At 40.2% G+C, this 18,768-nt stretch overlaps 2 protein-coding genes across 3 annotated transcripts in view; one reads left to right on the forward strand and one right to left on the reverse strand.

The window, feature by feature from the left end:
• Positions 1–147: 147 nt before the first annotated feature.
• LOC134663584 (plexin-B) lies at positions 148–7,110 on the reverse strand. Its single transcript, XM_063519988.1, has one exon. It carries the CDS (start codon positions 6,966–6,968, stop codon positions 1,278–1,280), a length of 5,691 nt encoding a protein of 1,896 aa, XP_063376058.1. The 5' UTR covers positions 6,969–7,110; the 3' UTR covers positions 148–1,277.
• A 245-nt stretch (positions 7,111–7,355) lies between these two features.
• LOC134663610 (transcription-associated protein 1) overlaps positions 7,356–18,768 on the forward strand; it is a 55,391-nt gene continuing 43,978 nt past the window's right edge. For both annotated transcript variants that reach the window (XM_063520026.1, XM_063520027.1), the window contains exons 1-13: positions 7,356–7,738; positions 8,067–8,372; positions 8,821–9,015; positions 10,225–10,391; positions 11,184–11,419; positions 11,961–12,165; positions 12,910–13,101; positions 13,617–13,887; positions 14,674–14,892; positions 15,091–16,890; positions 17,254–17,452; positions 17,994–18,229; positions 18,459–18,699. In XM_063520026.1, coding sequence (XP_063376096.1) covers positions 7,592–7,738; positions 8,067–8,372; positions 8,821–9,015; positions 10,225–10,391; positions 11,184–11,419; positions 11,961–12,165; positions 12,910–13,101; positions 13,617–13,887; positions 14,674–14,892; positions 15,091–16,890; positions 17,254–17,452; positions 17,994–18,229; positions 18,459–18,699 — 4,414 coding nt within the window. In that variant the 5' untranslated portion in view covers positions 7,356–7,591. The remainder of the gene's footprint in view (positions 7,739–8,066; positions 8,373–8,820; positions 9,016–10,224; positions 10,392–11,183; positions 11,420–11,960; positions 12,166–12,909; positions 13,102–13,616; positions 13,888–14,673; positions 14,893–15,090; positions 16,891–17,253; positions 17,453–17,993; positions 18,230–18,458; positions 18,700–18,768) is intronic.

The raw sequence follows: 18,768 nt of genomic DNA on the forward strand, positions 1-18,768 counted from the left end.
ATAAATGATAGTACTAACCCTACTAAGGTTATAAATGTGAGTTTGTAGGTTTGACCCTTTTTGGTGCTGATGTAATACTTAAAGACTCTAAGTCGAGGTGATTAGTCGAGTTCGCAAGGAAGAGTTGGATTCAATGACAGACAACAATTTTGATAAATAAGTATATTTCTAGGTCAATAATATCAAAACTTTAAGAGACGGTATCCTCCTAAAAAGTTACATCTAGATAATACTTCTAACTTAAAATATTTTGTAAATGGAATATTATAATTTATTTACGTCATCTGCTTGTTTTTTTAAAGGTGTTCCGAAAAATGAAACATTTAATTGAGCAAACAATAAATGAGATCAAGCTAAATCATGGATGGATTTTTAGTTTCTAGATAAGTAGGTAATGAGTAAGGTTCAGTATTTATTTTATGAAGTACCTAATTTCCAAATATACATCTTGATCCACCCTACGACATAGAAGTTCATAACACCTTGAAATCTTCGCAACTAAATAAGGAACATTAATACTTGAAATAACGATAAATGATGACACAATTTCATTATCCAAGTCGTATTTTACTGTCTGAACTGCTTTTATCAATCTAGTCTCAATTTTAAAGAGGTTACCAGTTAGGTATCTCCATAGCACAGTTAAATACTCATATTACCAACTACAAAGGGTTAACTGATAATGTTTTATCAATATTCCAAATACAAATATCACAACATTTCCCTAACTTAAAACTTAACTCTCTTTACAGATACACCTAAGCATAATACATCAAATATTTTGAGATAAATACACACTCAGTTTTTAATATAAAAATTGATCGAGGTACAGTGCCAGATCTATAAAAAAGAATCAAGGTCTTTATTTCTACTATAGAATAGAGAGCAATTTATTGTTACTATTTTGAGTATCTAGACAATACCTAAATTATAAAAATAGCATGGACACTAAAGTATGGCCGCTGGGAGAGTAAATGCGTAACATTCACCAATAATAATAAAAGTGACACTTTGACATTACAAAACTTTGAGAAGGAATTATTGTAATAGATATATCCTTAATATAATTTAAGTATTTTATATTATCCACTGAAAAAAATATTTTCATATAAACCTTCCTAACTAGATTTAATCAAACTGATATTTTACAGTCTTTTTACACATCTGTTTTAGATCTGAGTATTTTCAGAATAAATTAAAGCTTTTTTTTACAAAATAGTTATGTATAAATAAAATTATGTAAATGCAATTAAATCATCACTTAAGGTATCATATAGTCAGCATATAGACGTAGGGTCACCTTCCATTGTGCACGCTACATTATCTAATTTATGAGCTAAGTGCATTTTGTTACAAAGTGGATCCATTTCTAGTCCTAATATAATTTGTTCTCTATATTTACTGACATAAATGTATAACTCTTTCAAGGCCGAGAGCGTATCAAACTCGTTTAATTGTTGCACTGAAAGCTGTTGCATAGAGGTGCTCAGTTCCTGGTCTGTTACTTGAGGTAATTGGGAAACTGCCTGATAAAACTGTATCACCATATCTCTGTACGTAGGGAGGTCTTTCGCAAATAAAAGTTTATTTGACGGAGAATCTTTGCAAAGTCGGTGCTCTGTCAACGAGCAGGCATCCATAAACGTCTGGGCTATAACAGATAAAGACGAGTCTACAGTAGCCGTTTTGTTTATATCGAATATGAAATCGGGATTCTTGATAAGATTAACCCAAAATCTGAGCGGCAAACTGTTCGATTTCCAAGCATGAACAACCTCTGGGTTCATGATGCCATGAGTCCTGGCTGCCTCATCGAACAGATCAAAAAGCCACTTGACTGCCGGCGGCAACACTTCGTTGACTGTTAAGATAGTACTGAAGAAATCGTCGACAAATTTATGGACGGTTCCTTTCGTCGACAAAAGCCTCGTCAAAAAGATCTCGGGTATAGCCTTGTGACTGTGTTCGGATGTTTTGTTAATTATATTATGGTATTCAATAGGTCTCACCAAGTGGTAGAAATGTACATTGTGATCTAGGTCATTGTTGTCGACTCTAATGTGGGAGTTAGTACAGTAAATACCGGTGCAATTTTTGCACGGAATTTTATAAGGGGTGTTAAAACTGTCGTTTTGTCGTGATATTAAGGACATGATCGCAGATTCCTTAACACCGTAATGAGCCAATGTGTTAAGCTTACGCCAACTGTTGACTGTTTTCGTTGTGACATCTTCGTCTTGGAGAGTCACGTGCCCTCCTCTCCCATGTCGCCATTCGAGATCAACTTCGTGGACGGACGGTCGCATTGAAAACGGGGTATTTTTAAACAACGCGTCAAGTATTTTTGATTTCACTTGCGAAATGCTGTCGCAATCTAAAACCTTGCACTGGACCTTTTCGTCGAAATCATCTTGAACAATATGCAGCGTCACGATTTGGTAATCAATCTGTTCTTTCAAAAGTTTTTCCTCTGATAAAGAATAGCGAGCCTCGTGCGTAATGGCATCAACCACACCCTTTTCGATTTGATGTTTTATTGCTTTAAATAGCAAGAAAAGTGACGAGCCGGCATAATCCTTGAGGTAATAATACATACACAATGCCATCCAATTTGTAAGCATTTTTTCTACAACACTTTCCGTCCTCCTGAGCATTAGTTGGGGGTGTTTATTACAGACGGATTTGTCAATAAGACGCAGCAGAAGCGACTTGAGTATGTCGGTAGCATATTCCATCTTTCCCATTAAAATTATCATTAATAAGGAAGCCACATTAACTTTATCCCGAATGTTAAATGATTTTTGTGCTTCCAAAGTGTCTATAAATGACAGAAGGAAACATTTATTATTCAAAAGCTGTTCAAATTGAATCATGGCTGCGTCGTAATTAGTACGCGGTGTATTAATAAATTGACGTTGAACGTTCAAAATTGGGTGATCCGAAACGCCTGGGAAAAATACTTTCATTACATAATTTACATGATCCAATGTTGGAATACCTGAATGTTCCAAATCAGCTGCCAAGTCTGACATATCGGTCTGTAATTCCGCAAAAGCCAACTTGCACTCTAGTCTTACGTTACTTTCTAATGTATCCATTTGTATTTGAATTCGCTTATATTCTCTTTCAGCTTTAGTACTTCTACGTCGATACATAACCAAGACGATCATAAAAATAAGCACTAAAAAGAATGTGCCGGCTGCAATGCCTGCTATTGCTTCGGGTGGAAAATTGTAATTTCGTAGCAATTCGTAATGAAGGTATCCAATCGGAAATCGTAAATTTTTCCCTATTTTTACTACAACCATGGGCAAATTTATGTCTGTGTTTTGCACACCGTTTTCGTCTGTATTCATTGGTTGAATTTCCGGCGGGGTGCATAGAAGCTGTTGCATAGTGAGACTGGTAACATTACATGGTTGAGTACCAATAGTAACTACCACATCTGACTCATCACTTGCTCGTATTAGATTCTCTCCTTCTATGACAAGAGGGTCTCCTTTATACGATTTTATTTTATTCGGAAAATGATAAACGTGAGGATCTTCCACGAAAATCATATGAGTTCGCGGAGGGTTGAAATATTTCTCTAAATCGTGCATTGTTTCGACATAGTCCATTACAAAACCAACTTTCATAGCTATCTGAGGTGTACTTGTTTGAGATGCAGTTGCCTGTAAAATCTCATCATACTTTTTGTTAATTGCAGGGCTGGGACACTCCATTTGATTGGAATTCAGTACAACACAAGCGGTGTAGTTAACCGGCTCTAGCTCTTTAGCATGGTAGAGTTTCATTAGTGGTTTTTGGATAGTGTTCAAATTAGTACCATGGACTGTTATCATTCTTCCTCCTGACACGAAGCTTTTTAAAGGTTTAATTTCCATTATGGTTGGGTCTGCTGTATAATTATACAGGTCGCCCATTAGCGTTCGATTAGCATTGTCGATAGCAACGGTGATCGTATGAATCACGCGCGGCATATTGGCCTTCGGAGTTATGCAAATAAGCCTGCTATTGGATGTTTGGGTTTTATTTACGGAGCAGGGCAGTTCATCTAGATATGCAGATATGGCTGATCCGATGTTTAAATGCTGCCCTCCGATCGCTAGTTGCGTTCCGCCAGAAACAGGTCCGAGAGCAGGATATATACCTTGCAATTTAATGTTCTTGTAACTAAACAAAACTGAGGACTCAGTGTAACCAGCGTCATTTTCAACAATCACTGGCGCCACTGAAGAACCGTTAGATGGTCCAGTGCGACATGTGATGCTAACCGACACCTCGAAATCGACTATTTCGCACGGTACTTCGCCAATGCGTATCTTTCCGGTTACTTCTTCAACACGTAAACCGAGATTGCTGCCTTCTATAGTTACTATGGTTCCACCTTCTACAGGACCACTCAGAGGTTTGATCATATCTATTCTGGGTTTGGGACATTCAGTGACTGGGTTATCAAGACAAGATTCACTATAAGAACAGGAATTTCCACACCATGTGCACTGATAAACGGAGTTACGAGTTATGCACAAGGAACAATCTGCATGCTCCCTGTGAGAACCAAGAATTTCACACTTGTACAAAGTGATATTTATGGTGTCTATGTAATGTTTGTGATTCCACACCACTTTTACGCTAACATTATATTCTCCAACATATTCTTCATAGGAATATGTTGTTTTGTCACAAACTATAAAATGATTAGATTCAACTCTGGCAGGCACAATCATGTTAGCCTGCTCAATGCTAACAATGCATTGGAAACCAGTGTGGCCAGGTTGCAAGTGGGGTAAGTTTTCAACCTCAAGTTCTAGCTCCTTAGGTACATTATTGGGCAATAGAATTTGGTGCTTGTGCTGTCTAATTCGAGGACAATGTCCTATACCATGGTTAAGTAATTTAGTTGGGTTGCTTTCTCCACTAATGATAGTCCTTTGGCAAACAGAGGTGTCATGTGTGCATCGGTTATCATAAATGCACCAATTGCATGCCCATTCACTCAGTATACAAGACTGACAAGTTGTATGCCTGGAGCAGTCATAGAACGCAAAGTTTCTTGAGACAAAATCTTTATTTGTTTCTGATGAATGTACTGAGAGTGGCACATATGCGTGGTCCTGATTGGGCAATATTTTAGGCCTATGTTTGAGATCTGGAGTAGGGCAAGCTAGGCCACTTGTTGTCACAGCAGCATCTATAGGAGGAGCATTGCCAAATACACATTTGTATGTATCACCAAAAGGTAGTTCAGGCAAAGTCCTAATAACAAGTTGCACTGTAGTTACCTCATTCATGGATATTTTGTCTGGCATAATTTGTTCAAAGTCAATGCACTGCTGACCTGTGTACCGGGATAGCCATCTGGGAGCACTCTGTGTGCCTTTTTGGCACATGCTCTGCACAGTGCACCGTTTTTCTAAAGAACACCAGCCACAATGAGGGTCATTGGATTCAAGACATGAAGAGCAGTCACTGTGTTCTGTACACTTCTCTGTAGGAATTTGGACTATTGTGTTTCTTGCTAATACATAGAGAGATCTTTGAAATGGTGATAAAGTAGTATCCGGCAGTATCCTTTGCCCAGGCAGGAGCTCATCACTAGCATATTGTATTGCCCTATCTGCATCTATTAGAACCTTTTTCAACTTTCCTTTGTTTGTCCCCAAAAAAGCTACAGTGTGTAACCCTGTCACTGACATAGTTACAGAGGTTACAAGAGTATCATTCCAGTAAATTACAGGTGAAGTTCTTATAGGATACAAACCACTTATCTTAAGCCCTACTTCACAAAAATTAAGTATGTTGCCCACAGATCCCACACTGGGACATTTACCATCTGATATCATGCCTGATATGTATCCCATATTACGAGATTTAGTACTACCATTGAAACACATGTGAACATTCTCATTAAACTTAATTTCTATCTCTTGCAAGGAAAATACACAAATTGCTGACTTAGCTACAGGTTCATTAGTGATACTTTTAGACGGGCTAAAAGATGTGACCAGTATGGAGTCTCCGGGTTCAATGCCCAGCTGCGTGGCCAGGGTAGCCCCCGCCCTAGCGATTTTAGCATCTTGAACTAAATTGTAATTGACATCTTCAATCTTACCATTGTTTTCTTCCCGAACATTACACTCCAGGGTAACCTCAGTGTAGCTGTTGTAGTTGTCATCATTAACGCAAGTCCGGGCCAGCCGCGACACGTATCCCAGCTCCTCGTTGCCCGCGAGATGGGAATGTTTTTGAATTATCAGAAAATAAGCATAATCACTAGCATTAAAACCATACACATATTGCACCAAAAAATTGTCCCTATACTTGACATCTATTTGAATGGAGCTCTGCTTGGAGAATGTAGACTGGGCGAGGCGGAGAGTCATGAGATCGCGGCTGGATATGGCTGGGACGTCGTGCCTGTAGTCACCGATGTTGGTGAATGTCGTGCCGACGTAGAGGACGTTGGATCGGTCCCAGGACATGTACCGCTCGGGCCCGATGAAGGCGTAAGTGGAGGCTTCAGCATCGTTGGCAGCTACGCTCTCGGCAAGAAACTCGGGCTCCGCGGAAATGTCACCCAGCTTGTATTTGTAACACGAACCTTGCGCGACGGAGCCGCACGCAATCAGTAAGCGAGATTCTTGGTCGATCACTAATATTTTGTTCACATTGTCCACTAACGATGTTTTTATTTCTGAATCACAGCCGCTGGCATGGCACATAGGATTATCGGGTTTCGGCCCAGTCCGGATTACATGTATTGGTTTCAAATCGGATTTCAGCTGATGCAGCGCGTTTAAGGATCCCGCATACACTTGTCCACTAACTTTATCAATAGCGAGGTGATAGAATTGGAATGTCTCATTTTGTTGATTGGGGTATTGTGATATGAAGTCGTATCCGTATACTATTGTGCTCCAAAGCCAGAATATTATAACTAACACTGTCCTGAAAGCAGCCATGATTACATTCTATGCTGCTTTCCCATAAATATATTGCACTTTGTCACAAACACTACGATGTTTTCATTACATCTTCAACCCATTTTATTATCTTACAAAAATAATGTAAAAGCATCCATCGATGCCGATGACATGGAATAAACAATATATAGAATTTGGCATAAACAAGATAGCATAGTGCAATGTTACCATACTATACATATATTAGGTATCATGCTAGGCAGACCATAAAAAGCTAAAGCCGTAACAGACTACCGCACCGCTCCACGTTGGTTAGGTTGGCAGAAAGCAATCTTATCTAACATCCTAACATCACCACGTTGTTAACTTTGAATAAGTTATCGTTATCTGTGCACAGATATAAAAAAAAAATTGGCTAAGCAAAACTTGTGGAGTTTATGTTATTATTAAACATTATTTATTAAAATTTAGTAGCAAACATAAAATAAATTGTGTTTTCGTATTAATTTCCATCACTGCTAACTCAGTGTTAGCTGCATACTTTAGGATGTAGACTGTTAAAAGACTGATTTAGCCGCGCTAGTGCAGAAAAGGCCATGCCGACTAAATAGTTTTTAGGTAGACTGTAGTTGGACTTTAGTGAGCTTCACGATATATTCACGATGATGGCCTCAATGTCTACCGGAGGTCCGGGGGACCCGCATACCCAGATGAACACGTACAGGAGCTACGTGACCATGTTGGCGGACCCCGGCGCCAAGGATGAGATCAAGCTGAAAGCTGCGCAAGAGCTCAGTGAAAATTTCGAGGTGAGTTTTGAATTCTAAAGGCTTACAACTAGTGTAGTGTTATTTAGAGGTGTGGGCCACAGAAGACTTGAGTAGCTGGAAACCTAAGGATCTAAGCCTTGCAGACATATTCTTAAAAGGTTTAGGTTTTGTAGTCTCTATCTAATTAAATTATTTATTTCTTGTTTACATTCATCTCCCTGAATATAAACTATGAATTTCAAAAATCTTATCTTGAACAGTTCATAAAAAGCTCATGTCCATCAGGCTTTACATTTCAAAAGATTCTAATTATAATTATTGTAAGATGCATAATGGTAATGTATTAATCTTTTCTATTTAATTTTAGGTGATACTTAGCTCTCCTCAATACCCGCAATTCCTCGCTCACTCATTGAACATATTCCTTAAGATATTAAGAGAAGGTGAACCTCACTTCATAGCCGAGTACAATATTCAGCAAGTCCGGAAGCTGATTCTAGAAATGATTCACCGTCTGCCCATCAGTGAGACGCTGAAGCAATATGTGAATGACATCCTGATACTCATGCTGAAACTGATGGAGATTGAGAATGAGGAGAATGTGTTGGTGTGCTTGAAAATATTTATGGAGCTCCATAAACAGTATAGACCACCATACAATACTGAAGTTGATGTGAGTATGATCAGGCATTTTATATACAGAGTAACATGTGGTTTTTAAAGTTTGATGGTATCCTATTATCCCTCATCAGGGACGTAGGGCTCTCAGAAGGGATTTCTATTCTTCACTGTCCAGTACTGCATCCCCCAGCTCCGCTCAGCCGAGGCCAGCTGATGCAGCCTCCTTTTCCACTGTGTGCCTCCAGGTGGCACATGGGCGATCTTGACCCCTTTTCTGTGGATTTTCTAAGTCAGCCCTTGCTTGGATATATGGTTGTTTGGCATTCGTAAATGATGTCCTATCCAGCGCCATTTATTTCACACAGGAGAGCAAGTGCAAGTGTAACTCTTTGCTCCTCTTCTCTGATAAGTTTGGATGATAATATTTTTGTTTTACTCCTCAATACAAAAATATCTTAATATGCTGAATACCTTATTATCATGTATTCATATTGTTGTAGATTCACAAGTTCCTTCAATGGGTGAAAGGTATATACTCTGATTTGCCAAACCACTTGCCTAAAATATTTGAGCCGAAGCCTACAATCAGAGTGAAGGACTTATCCGAGGTGAACATTGAACAGTTACTGCAGGAGACATACACCACTACCCCTATACACACAGAAAAGAAGTTACTTGATGGAAGTGTGGTCACAGTAAGTGCCTGTAGTATAAGTTTACTAACTACACTACAACTTGCAAAGTTGCAAGAATGTTAGTTACTACATAGAGAACTAAATAAAGGAATGCTATCTTTAAATTTGTTTACTTTTTATAGAACAAATAAATAAACAATGTAAATTTGTAATAAGTAATTATCTTTTTTGATTTTCAAAGTTCAAAATTACAATTAATTTAATTATATCATTTATTTGTTAAGCCTCGTCTCCATATCGCGCGGCAAACCATCGAACATTGGCTCGCGCGGCAGCCGCGCGCAATTGATACCGGGTTGGCTCGCGAGCCAACTCGATGGTAACACTAGTTATCCAATGATATAAAAAAATACTATATTTGTAATCTATAATGTAAAATACGATACTCATATACTGATCAATATTTACTAGTGATGTACCGACTATTGATTTGGCCGACTAGCCGACTAGCCGACTAATCGGCGCTCGAATGGCCGATTAGTCGGCCGACTAGTCGGCTAGTCGGCCAGATCATTAGTTTCGTATAAGTTCAGGTGAAAAAAAAAATAGTCTTTTGGTTGCGCTATTCATATTAGCTTGGCTAAAAGGTGTTCTCTACAGGTTCAAAGACCTATCACAAGAATCCTCGTTCAATTTCTGTCTTTCTTTTATTTTGCGATCCTGAGCAGACCGTCAGTAGGTACAACTTGTAGGAGGTATTTCCAAGGCTTCATTTCTCGTACGTAGTTGCTAGTTAAGAACCTATCCCCTGTGGTCAGCGTCTTTACGAGCAACGTGCCCTGTTTATAAGTCTCTAAATTCTGCAATAACATTAATAGTTCCCCATGGCTCCACCATTAAAAAAAACTGAATTATAATAAAATCCTTTAAGTATAGAACTTGGCCATGAAATTACACGAGATTCAGTTGAGATCGACCTGAGGAAAACTCCAGCCCACCACCATACGATAACGATCAAACGGTCAATTATATGAACAAAAGTTTTCACACTCTGAATGTGTATTTTGGTAAAATAGACATAAAACATATGGTAAATATTGACTGTTGATTTCTTTTTTTCTGTTTTTCTTTCACTAATAAAGTGCCGACTAATCGGCCATTTTTGCCGACTAGTCGCCGACTAATCGCCGACTACAAATGTGGCCGGATAGTCGGCTTTCCCGACTAGTCGGCGACTAGTCGGTACATCCCTAATATTTACGTTTCCAGTACAACCTCATACCAAGGTCTGTGCTGTCACTGAAAGTAATCCAAGAGCTGCCCATCATAGTGGTGCTGATGTATCAGTTATACAAGCAGAATGTACATCAGGAAGTCAGCAACTTCATACCTCTCATTATGGAGACTATCACTTTGCAACCAGCGGCCGCACATAGGTATATTATTGTTTTAAAAAGAATGAAATCTACCATATATAGTATATAATATTAAGTGCATGCACTGTGTATGTATTCAAGTGGATAAATCATTCATTCAAATTTTTTTTGTTAAAATTTACTTCTTAATACAATATTTTATATATTATCTTAAGACCCATTTAGACAGCTCAAGAACTTACATACGATTTTCGTTACATTGCGGTATTTGGTTGATCAACTGAATTAATTGTACTTAGGTACTCTCTAGTTAGCAATTTATTTATATTATATGCAAGTTCTTGAACCATCTTAATAGGGCTTTATGCACCTAGTATATTTTTTTTGTCAAGAGCAATAAATATATAAATATTATAGGATATTTTTTACACAAATTGACTAAGCCCCACGGTAAGCTCAAGAAGGCTTGTGTTGTAGGTACTCAGACAACGATATATATAATATGTATATAAATACTTAAATACATAGAAAACAACCATGACTCAGGAACAAATATCTGTATCATAATACAAATAAATGCCCTTACCAGGACTCGAACCCGGGACCATCGGCTTCATAGGCAGGGTCACTACCCACTAGGCTAGACCGGTCGTCAATAATATGTACCAGTCAATCTGCATGTCTTGTTGGTTTGAATGTTGTTTATATGGATATTTCCTTACGAATTGGAACATTTCTATTGCTCTTGCAAGTTTATATTTTCAGAGATGTTATTTTAAGTGCCTTATTACAAAATGAAACAGTTGGAGTCGGCTACTGTTACCAAGCTTTACCTATTATTTTATTTTTTAGACAATCTGCATCATTCAACAAAGAAGTTTTTGTGGACTTCATGGGTGCACAGATAAAAACGCTTGCGTTTTTAGCTTACATAATTAGGATATACCAGGACACGATTGCTAATCATGCCAATCTTATGGTGAAAGGCATTATAGGCCTGTTGACTCTGTGCCCACCTGAAGTGGCGCATTTAAGGAAGGAGTTGGTGATAGCAACGAGACATATTCTTGCTACAGATTTGAGACTGAGTGAGTATTCTTTCTACTAATACTATACTAAATACTATAGAGATAAAATGAAATAAACGTCTTATATGTACTAAGAAAAAGTGACCAAGTCCACCATTGCCCCAGGCTGGAATCGAACCAGCGTTGCATGTAGCAGCATGTTGTTGTTGCAGCGTGGAATGTATTTCCTAGACCTAAGCCTGACCTGTAACTTGGTGTTATAAATAAATTATTTGTATTTGTTCTCTGCTATAGCGACAGGTGCTATAGAGATACATAGAAGCTCCTGTATTCTTCTTAATTTTTTTGCAATTCAATCCCTTTCGAAATTTATTTTCATGACGGTGCAAAAGGACTGAGCTGGCGCAGGACCCATAGCATATTCTATTTGTTTGCTTTAGGAATCATAATTTGAAAATATATATGCTCAGGCACTGGTGGATTCGTGAGTGTTCTAGCGTGTTACATCTGCTACTAGGCTAATAATTGTCTCAAGGTTCCTCAAAGCATACAAAGAATACACTTTTCAGTATCATGTGATCAAAATACTGGTAATTTTCAGAATTTGTTCCCTACATGGAGCGTTTGTTCGACGAGGATGTGTTACTCGGGGGCGGCTGGACGGTTCACGAGTCGCTCCGGCCTTTAGCGTACTCCACACTTGCGGATTTGGTGCACCATGTTAGACAACACCTGCCGTTGACTGACTTGGCTATCGCCGCCCATCTCTTCTCTAAAAATGTGCATGATGAATCGCTGCCCACTAGGTGAGTGAGATACAAGTCTATTTGGTGATACTTACGAACTTGGCTAGTCAGGGAATCGCCACAAAAACAGCTAAATAAAAATGTTTTTTTATTGTAATTTGTTCAATGTAACGCTTCCGATGACTTTTATGGTCTAAAATTGTGGGATTTTAGTGCTATTACCCCCTTGACCATTAAAATTAGGAAATATAAAATTAATTAGCACCTTAAATATTCGTGCCTAAGAATTGAAATATACGGTTTTTAATCTGAAGTCATCATTTGATTAGAATGATTAGTCAATTTTCATAGGCCGTAAAGAAGTGGTAATCTTAAATTATACTTCTTAACAACCAATTAATTATTTATCATTTCACCAATATTATGTTAAATTAGTAAGCGACTAGTTTTAGCATACTATTAAATAAATAAGGGGTTAAACTGTCTAAAGATCTAATAACTAATAAATAAATACCTATTATAAGGATATTCTTACACAAATTGATAACTTGATAAGTCCCACGGTAAGCTCAAGAAAGCTTGTATTGTGGGTACTCAAACAACGAATGTATTTAATATACAAATACAATATATAGAAAACATACATGACTCAGGAACAAATATCTGTGCTCGTCACACAAAATAAATGCCCTTACCGGGATTAGAACCCAGAACCATTGGCTTCACAGGTAGGGTTACTACTTACTACCCACTAGGCCAGATCGATCTGTTTGACTTCTAGGCTAATCTATATTTATCTTCCAGCATACAAACGATGTCATGCAAGCTGCTCCTGAACCTGGTGGACTGCATCCGTCAGCGCTCGGAGAGCGAGGCGGCGCCCGGGGCCGGCGCGCAGCCCCAAGGCCGGCAACTGCTCATGCGGATACTTGAGGTCTTCGTGCTCAAGTTCAAAACTATCTCCAAATTACAGCTCCCTGCGCTCATGGCCAAGTGGTATGTTATGTAGGGTTTGAGCCGTAACTATTTCAACAAGTACATAATTGTATGTACTTAGTGCATAATTGCTTTCCTTCGTATTTTCTCGGAAACGTTCGTATTTGTCATGCTACTTCAGTCAGCCTCAGTACTTCTTGTACCGAAACTGACTGAAATAGCAAGACACGTTCGTACGTTTCAGTGGAAAGACGAAGGAAAACAATCATACACTACATCTGTAAAAAGTTGATTTTTAGTTTAGTAGACAAGTGGTCAGTTTAAGTCAATACGGTTACGGAAATTCATTGAAATAAGTACTTAGCATACCTTCTCAAGACTTGACTATGTGAAATAAATAAATTTAACTCTATGCCTCTAACTAAGATTATACCCAATCACATTTAAAGTTTCATCCGTTCAAACTTTTAGTCTAACAAACATTAGGTACCTAGATTTCGTACGACGTACCTATATCTACAGATTATTATGCTACACTACAGATTGTACATAAACAGATATTGTTTTTTGTCTAGCAAACAAATGACCCCGGCCAATGGCGGAGCCCCCGGCACCACACCGAACACCCCCACCACGCCAGCACCCTCAACCTCCACCGAAATCAAAGTTGAAGAGGAGAAACCTGCCCCCGACTTCCTAGACAGCCTATCGAAGCCTGAAGAAAAGTCTAAGATAGGCTTCCCAAGTTCACAGATGAATAATCTGAATGTGGGCGACTATAGGACGCTGGTGAAAACCTTGGTGTGTGGCGTGAAGACTATTACGTGGGGATGTGCTTCGTGTAAAGTGAGTAGTACAGATTCATATCGTTTATAATTAATTATAAGAAGTTACATAGGACGAAGTCAAGTATGAAAATATTTATTGGTTTTTAATTATTCACTCGGGACATTTAATTTTCTCATAAATTGGTATCAAACTTAGCGGTTTTGTATTTTTTTTCCTTAATTGGCTTAATAGTTTTAATACCACCTTAAAGTTGTTCATATCATGAGAAGTAAGGCATCTAGTTCTTGTTCTTTCTTGTTCTTTTTCATACGCCTCTCATAACGATCGTTAAACCATCAATGTACTTCTAGTGGAATATGCAAGCTTTATCATATCGCCCACCTTGTGTCATTTACTCCCCTTCCGCCTTATATTACCTACATTACAAATGATTATAATAACTATAATTGTATGTATATTAATATTAACGCAATCTACTCGAGCGTAGGCTGAAGGTTATAGCGCCATCGCTCGAAAACATTGCACCATACCTTTTGGCCTAGTGTCGAGTAGATGGCATTAATATTAATATAGTTGGTCAAGCAGATCTTGTCAGTAGAAAAAGTCGGCAAATTTGAAAAATGTAGGCGCGAAGGGATATCTTCTCATAGAATATTTGAATTTCGCGCCTTTTTCTACTGACAAGATTTGCATGACCTATTTAACAAGTTGACACTGACACATATCAGTGAAAGAATAAGGATCAAAGTCAAATGGCGTTCTAACCGTGTTAACCTTCTGTCGAAAGATAAATTTACAGTGGCTACATAATTTACACACAACACTCTATTCTATTTGATATAGAGCACAACAACAACCGAAGGCACAGCATCGACCACCATAGCGGGCCAGAAGCAGTTCACTGCCCGCGAGACGCTGGTGTTCATCCGGCTCGTGCGCTGGGGGCTGCAGTCGCTGGACATCTACACGCTGGCGGCGCCGCGCGCGCCCGCGCAGCCCCCCGCGCAGCCGCACGTGCGCTCCAAGGAGGAGAAGGAGGTGCTAGAGCACTTCAGCGGCGTGGTGAGTCCTTAACTATCCAGCCCCACAGCTGTTATCATTGAACAATTACCGCCATTTTGTTGTTTTCGTTATTTGGAGATCCACGAGAAGGTTCTTTAAACGTGGCCACCAATTAAAAGTTCATAACAGTTATCTGAGGGTATGAACAATATTATTACACTTCACTTTTTCGATAATTTATTGTGGTTTTTGTTTCAGTTTTCAATGATGAACCCTCAAACGTTCCAAGAAATATTTACGGCGACCATCTCACACATGGTTGAGAGAATCAATAAAAACATGACTTTGCAAATAATAGCAAACACTTTCCTTTCAAACCCGGCGACATCGCCGATATTCGCAACGGTACTGGTCGAGTACCTTCTCAAACGGATGGAGGAAATGGGGACCAACATTGAAAGGTCTAACTTGTACCTGAGATTATTTAAGCTGGTGTTCGGCTCAGTCAGCTTATTTCCCACGGAGAACGAACAAATGTTGCGACCCCATCTGCATAGTATCGTCAATAAGGCAATGGATTACGCCATGACCGCGAAGGAGCCCTACAACTACTTCCTGCTCTTGCGAGCCCTGTTCCGCTCGATCGGCGGCGGCAGTCACGACCTGCTCTACCAAGAGTTTCTTCCGCTTCTCCCCAATTTGCTAGAAGGCCTCAACCGCCTTCAGAGTGGCCTCCACAAACAACACATGAAAGATCTTTTTGTAGAATTGTGTTTAACTGTCCCCGTTCGGTTGAGTAGCCTATTGCCTTATTTACCAATGTTGATGGATCCATTGGTGTCCGCACTGAACGGTTCACACACGTTGATATCTCAGGGTCTGCGCACGCTGGAGCTGTGCGTGGACAATTTACAGCCGGACTTCTTGTATGAGCATATTCAGCCAGTCCGTGCAGACTTGATGCAAGCATTGTGGAGGACGCTGCAGAACAACGAAGTGGCTAGAATAGCCTTCAGAGTTCTAGGCAAGTTCGGCGGCGGTAACCGCAAGATGATGATCGAGCCGCAGCGCTTGGAGTACAGAGAAACTGACGCGCCGCCGCCCGCGGTACAGGCTTACTTCCAAGATCAACCCAAACCGATAGACTTCGAGGTCGACAAAGTCATCGATACCGCCTTTGCCGCTTTGAAATCGAGTACAACTGATCCCTTCTACCGTCGCCAGTGTTGGGAAGTGCTAAGGTGCTACCTCGCCGCTTCGCTCAACCTGGACGACACTAAACCGACGCTCCAGAAACTGTTCAATCACCCTGCGTTCCTCGAGGGAAAGATTCAGAGTCAAAACGGACCTTACTACAAATGCACCAACTCTATCGTGAGAAACACGCACCGTACCGCCTTGACGGGAATGTTTGTAGCCGCAGCGATCAAGGAGCTCCGTCACCACGTCTTGCCAACTATGATATCGCTCGTGCGTCACTACACCTTAGTAGCCATAGCTCAGGAAGCGGGGCCATTCGCAGGCGCCAGTCACCCGAAGGAAGGTCTCGACGCTTTAGTTCTCGTCGACGCTATAGCCGTCGTTATGGGCCACGAGGAGAAAGAACTGTGTAAGCCTGGACACTTAGCGCTCGTGCTGATGATTGAGACAGCGGCAACAGTGCTCGGAAGCAAAGAGCGTGCATGCCGGCTACCTCTGATGGAATATCTCGCTGAGCGTATGTCAGCGTTGTGTTATGAGCGCGCATGGTACGCTAAACTGGGTGGCTGCATCGCCGTGAAGTTTATGTTTGAGAAAATGGCGCCCGAGTGGGTTTACAAGCACGTATTCACGTTCCTCAAAGCTGTACTGTTCGTCATGATGGATCTGACAGGGGAAGTGTCTTCGGGAGCTATAGACATGGCGACGATGAACCTGGAGCGCCTGGTGCGGGTGTGCGTGGTGTCGGGCGTGGAGCCCGAGGGCGAGGTGGCGGCGGCGAAGGCGCGCGCCTTGCACGATGTGCTGCAGGAATTGGTACTGCAAGTTACCAGTCCACATCTGCTAGTCAGACAACAGGTAAGTTATCTCTCTTTAATTCTTGACAAAGTGTCCTGTTTCCTAAAGAAACGGGTTTACTCTGAAAATGTTTTCGTTTTTCTATCCTCCAATGCGAGATATGAGGAGTTATATGTGTGCCGACTTAACCTCGTAAGACCCAAGCCAATTTTACGCTTTTGAAATTGGAACTTTCTTTTATTACTGTAAGAGTTCATAACTCGAATTTAATTTGTACTTGTACAAGTACGCGGGGACTTACGAGGTTAAAATGTCTTTTCGTCGTAAAGCGTAAACTAATTTTACCACACTAACTTTAACTTTGATTCTTCTTTTTTGCGCTTTAAGTTTTAGCTTTATTCTATCATTATATTGTATTTCCAGGCAATGAAATCCCTCGAATTGATAGCGGAGCTACAAGGCAAAACCGTGACAGAGGTTATGGATCCGCACCGCGAGGTTCTTGCGGATATAATCCCTCCGAAGAAACATCTACTTCGGCACCAGCCGGCGAACGCTCAAATGGGCCTCATGGATGGCACCACCTTCTGTACTACGTTGAAGCCCAGGCTGTTTACTATAGGTTAGTCAATTCAATTTTAGTTTCAACTTGACTACGTGATGGTCTCTTTATTATCATGCCACTGATCTGCAAAACACTCATTTAAAATTTCTAGTGACCCCTCAAATATCATCTCAAGAACAGGAGCCTGCTAACTTTACGTTGATCAAGTGTTCTGCCCGTCGGATCTTTATTAGGGGAAATAATAAGTCCATATTGGAAACCACGGCTCTGCGCCCGATCAATGAGAGTCAAGTAAAAAAAAGCTAATTTTAAAGTCAGTCAGTAAATTTTTTATCAGTTTAGTGGTATCTATTACCCTCTTATTCATTTTATTTTGTGCACATAATTCATAGGAGCCTGGGTTTCCAATTCATTCTTGTGCACAGGCAATTCATTTTTGGGCGAGCTCGCTCCATCGTAGGCCACGTCTACGCCTCGGCTAGTCTGTGGCCATGAGTAAGCCCATTCGTAATAAAAAAAAAACAGGCTTTAATGAAGAATCTTTTTTAGGTACTGTAAAAATAGTGCTAAAACAAATAATTTTACTGATTATTTTCAGACCTAAACATAAACGAGCACAAAGTGTTTTTCCGCGAGCTGCTCTCCCTATGCGAGGCGGAGGATGCGGTCCTCGGCAAACTGCCGTGCTATAAGGGCGTGAACCTAGTTCCCCTCCGCGCCTCCGCCCTCAGGGCGCTGGCCGCCTGCCACTACATACAGGAGAAACACTGCCGCGAGAAGATCTTCCAAGTGCTTTATAAGTCGTTGGAGAAAAACGACCAGGAGCTGCAACAAGTAAGTGATCACAATATTAGCTCCACAATAGGAAAACTATAAAAAGGTGCGGAGCATATTGTGCGCAAATTTGTGGTTTTTATGAAATGATATTTAGTTCTCTAGCAGCCCTACAAAAATACCTTCTCTACTCCAACAAATTTAAAGTCATATTTTGGACCGTATGCGTTTTGTTTTGTGTTGTTCGATTATAGAAAAACAAACTATAACACCATTGTATTACTTTCAGGCTGGCTTCGAATGTATGCAAAAGTTCCTTTCCGGCTTCCAAATCGACATGGAGATGGTGCACCCTGTAATGCGACCGCTGCTTCTGACGCTGGGCGACCATCGCAACCTGAGCGTCAACGGTGCCAAGCGACTATCTTACTTAACGCAGCTCTTCCCCTCTACATTTAGTGAAAAATTGTGCGAACAGTTGCTGCAGCTGTTGAAAAAGCTGTTGGATTATTCGATACAAACGAATAGAGGTATGTTCCAAATTCAGTTAAGTCAAAATCATCTCTTGCTTAAGGAATTCGAAAAAAAGGTGCAATCAC

The sequence above is a fragment of the Cydia fagiglandana genome, chromosome 4, assembly GCF_963556715.1.
Source record: "Cydia fagiglandana chromosome 4, ilCydFagi1.1, whole genome shotgun sequence".
Lineage (NCBI taxonomy): Eukaryota > Metazoa > Arthropoda > Insecta > Lepidoptera > Tortricidae > Cydia > Cydia fagiglandana.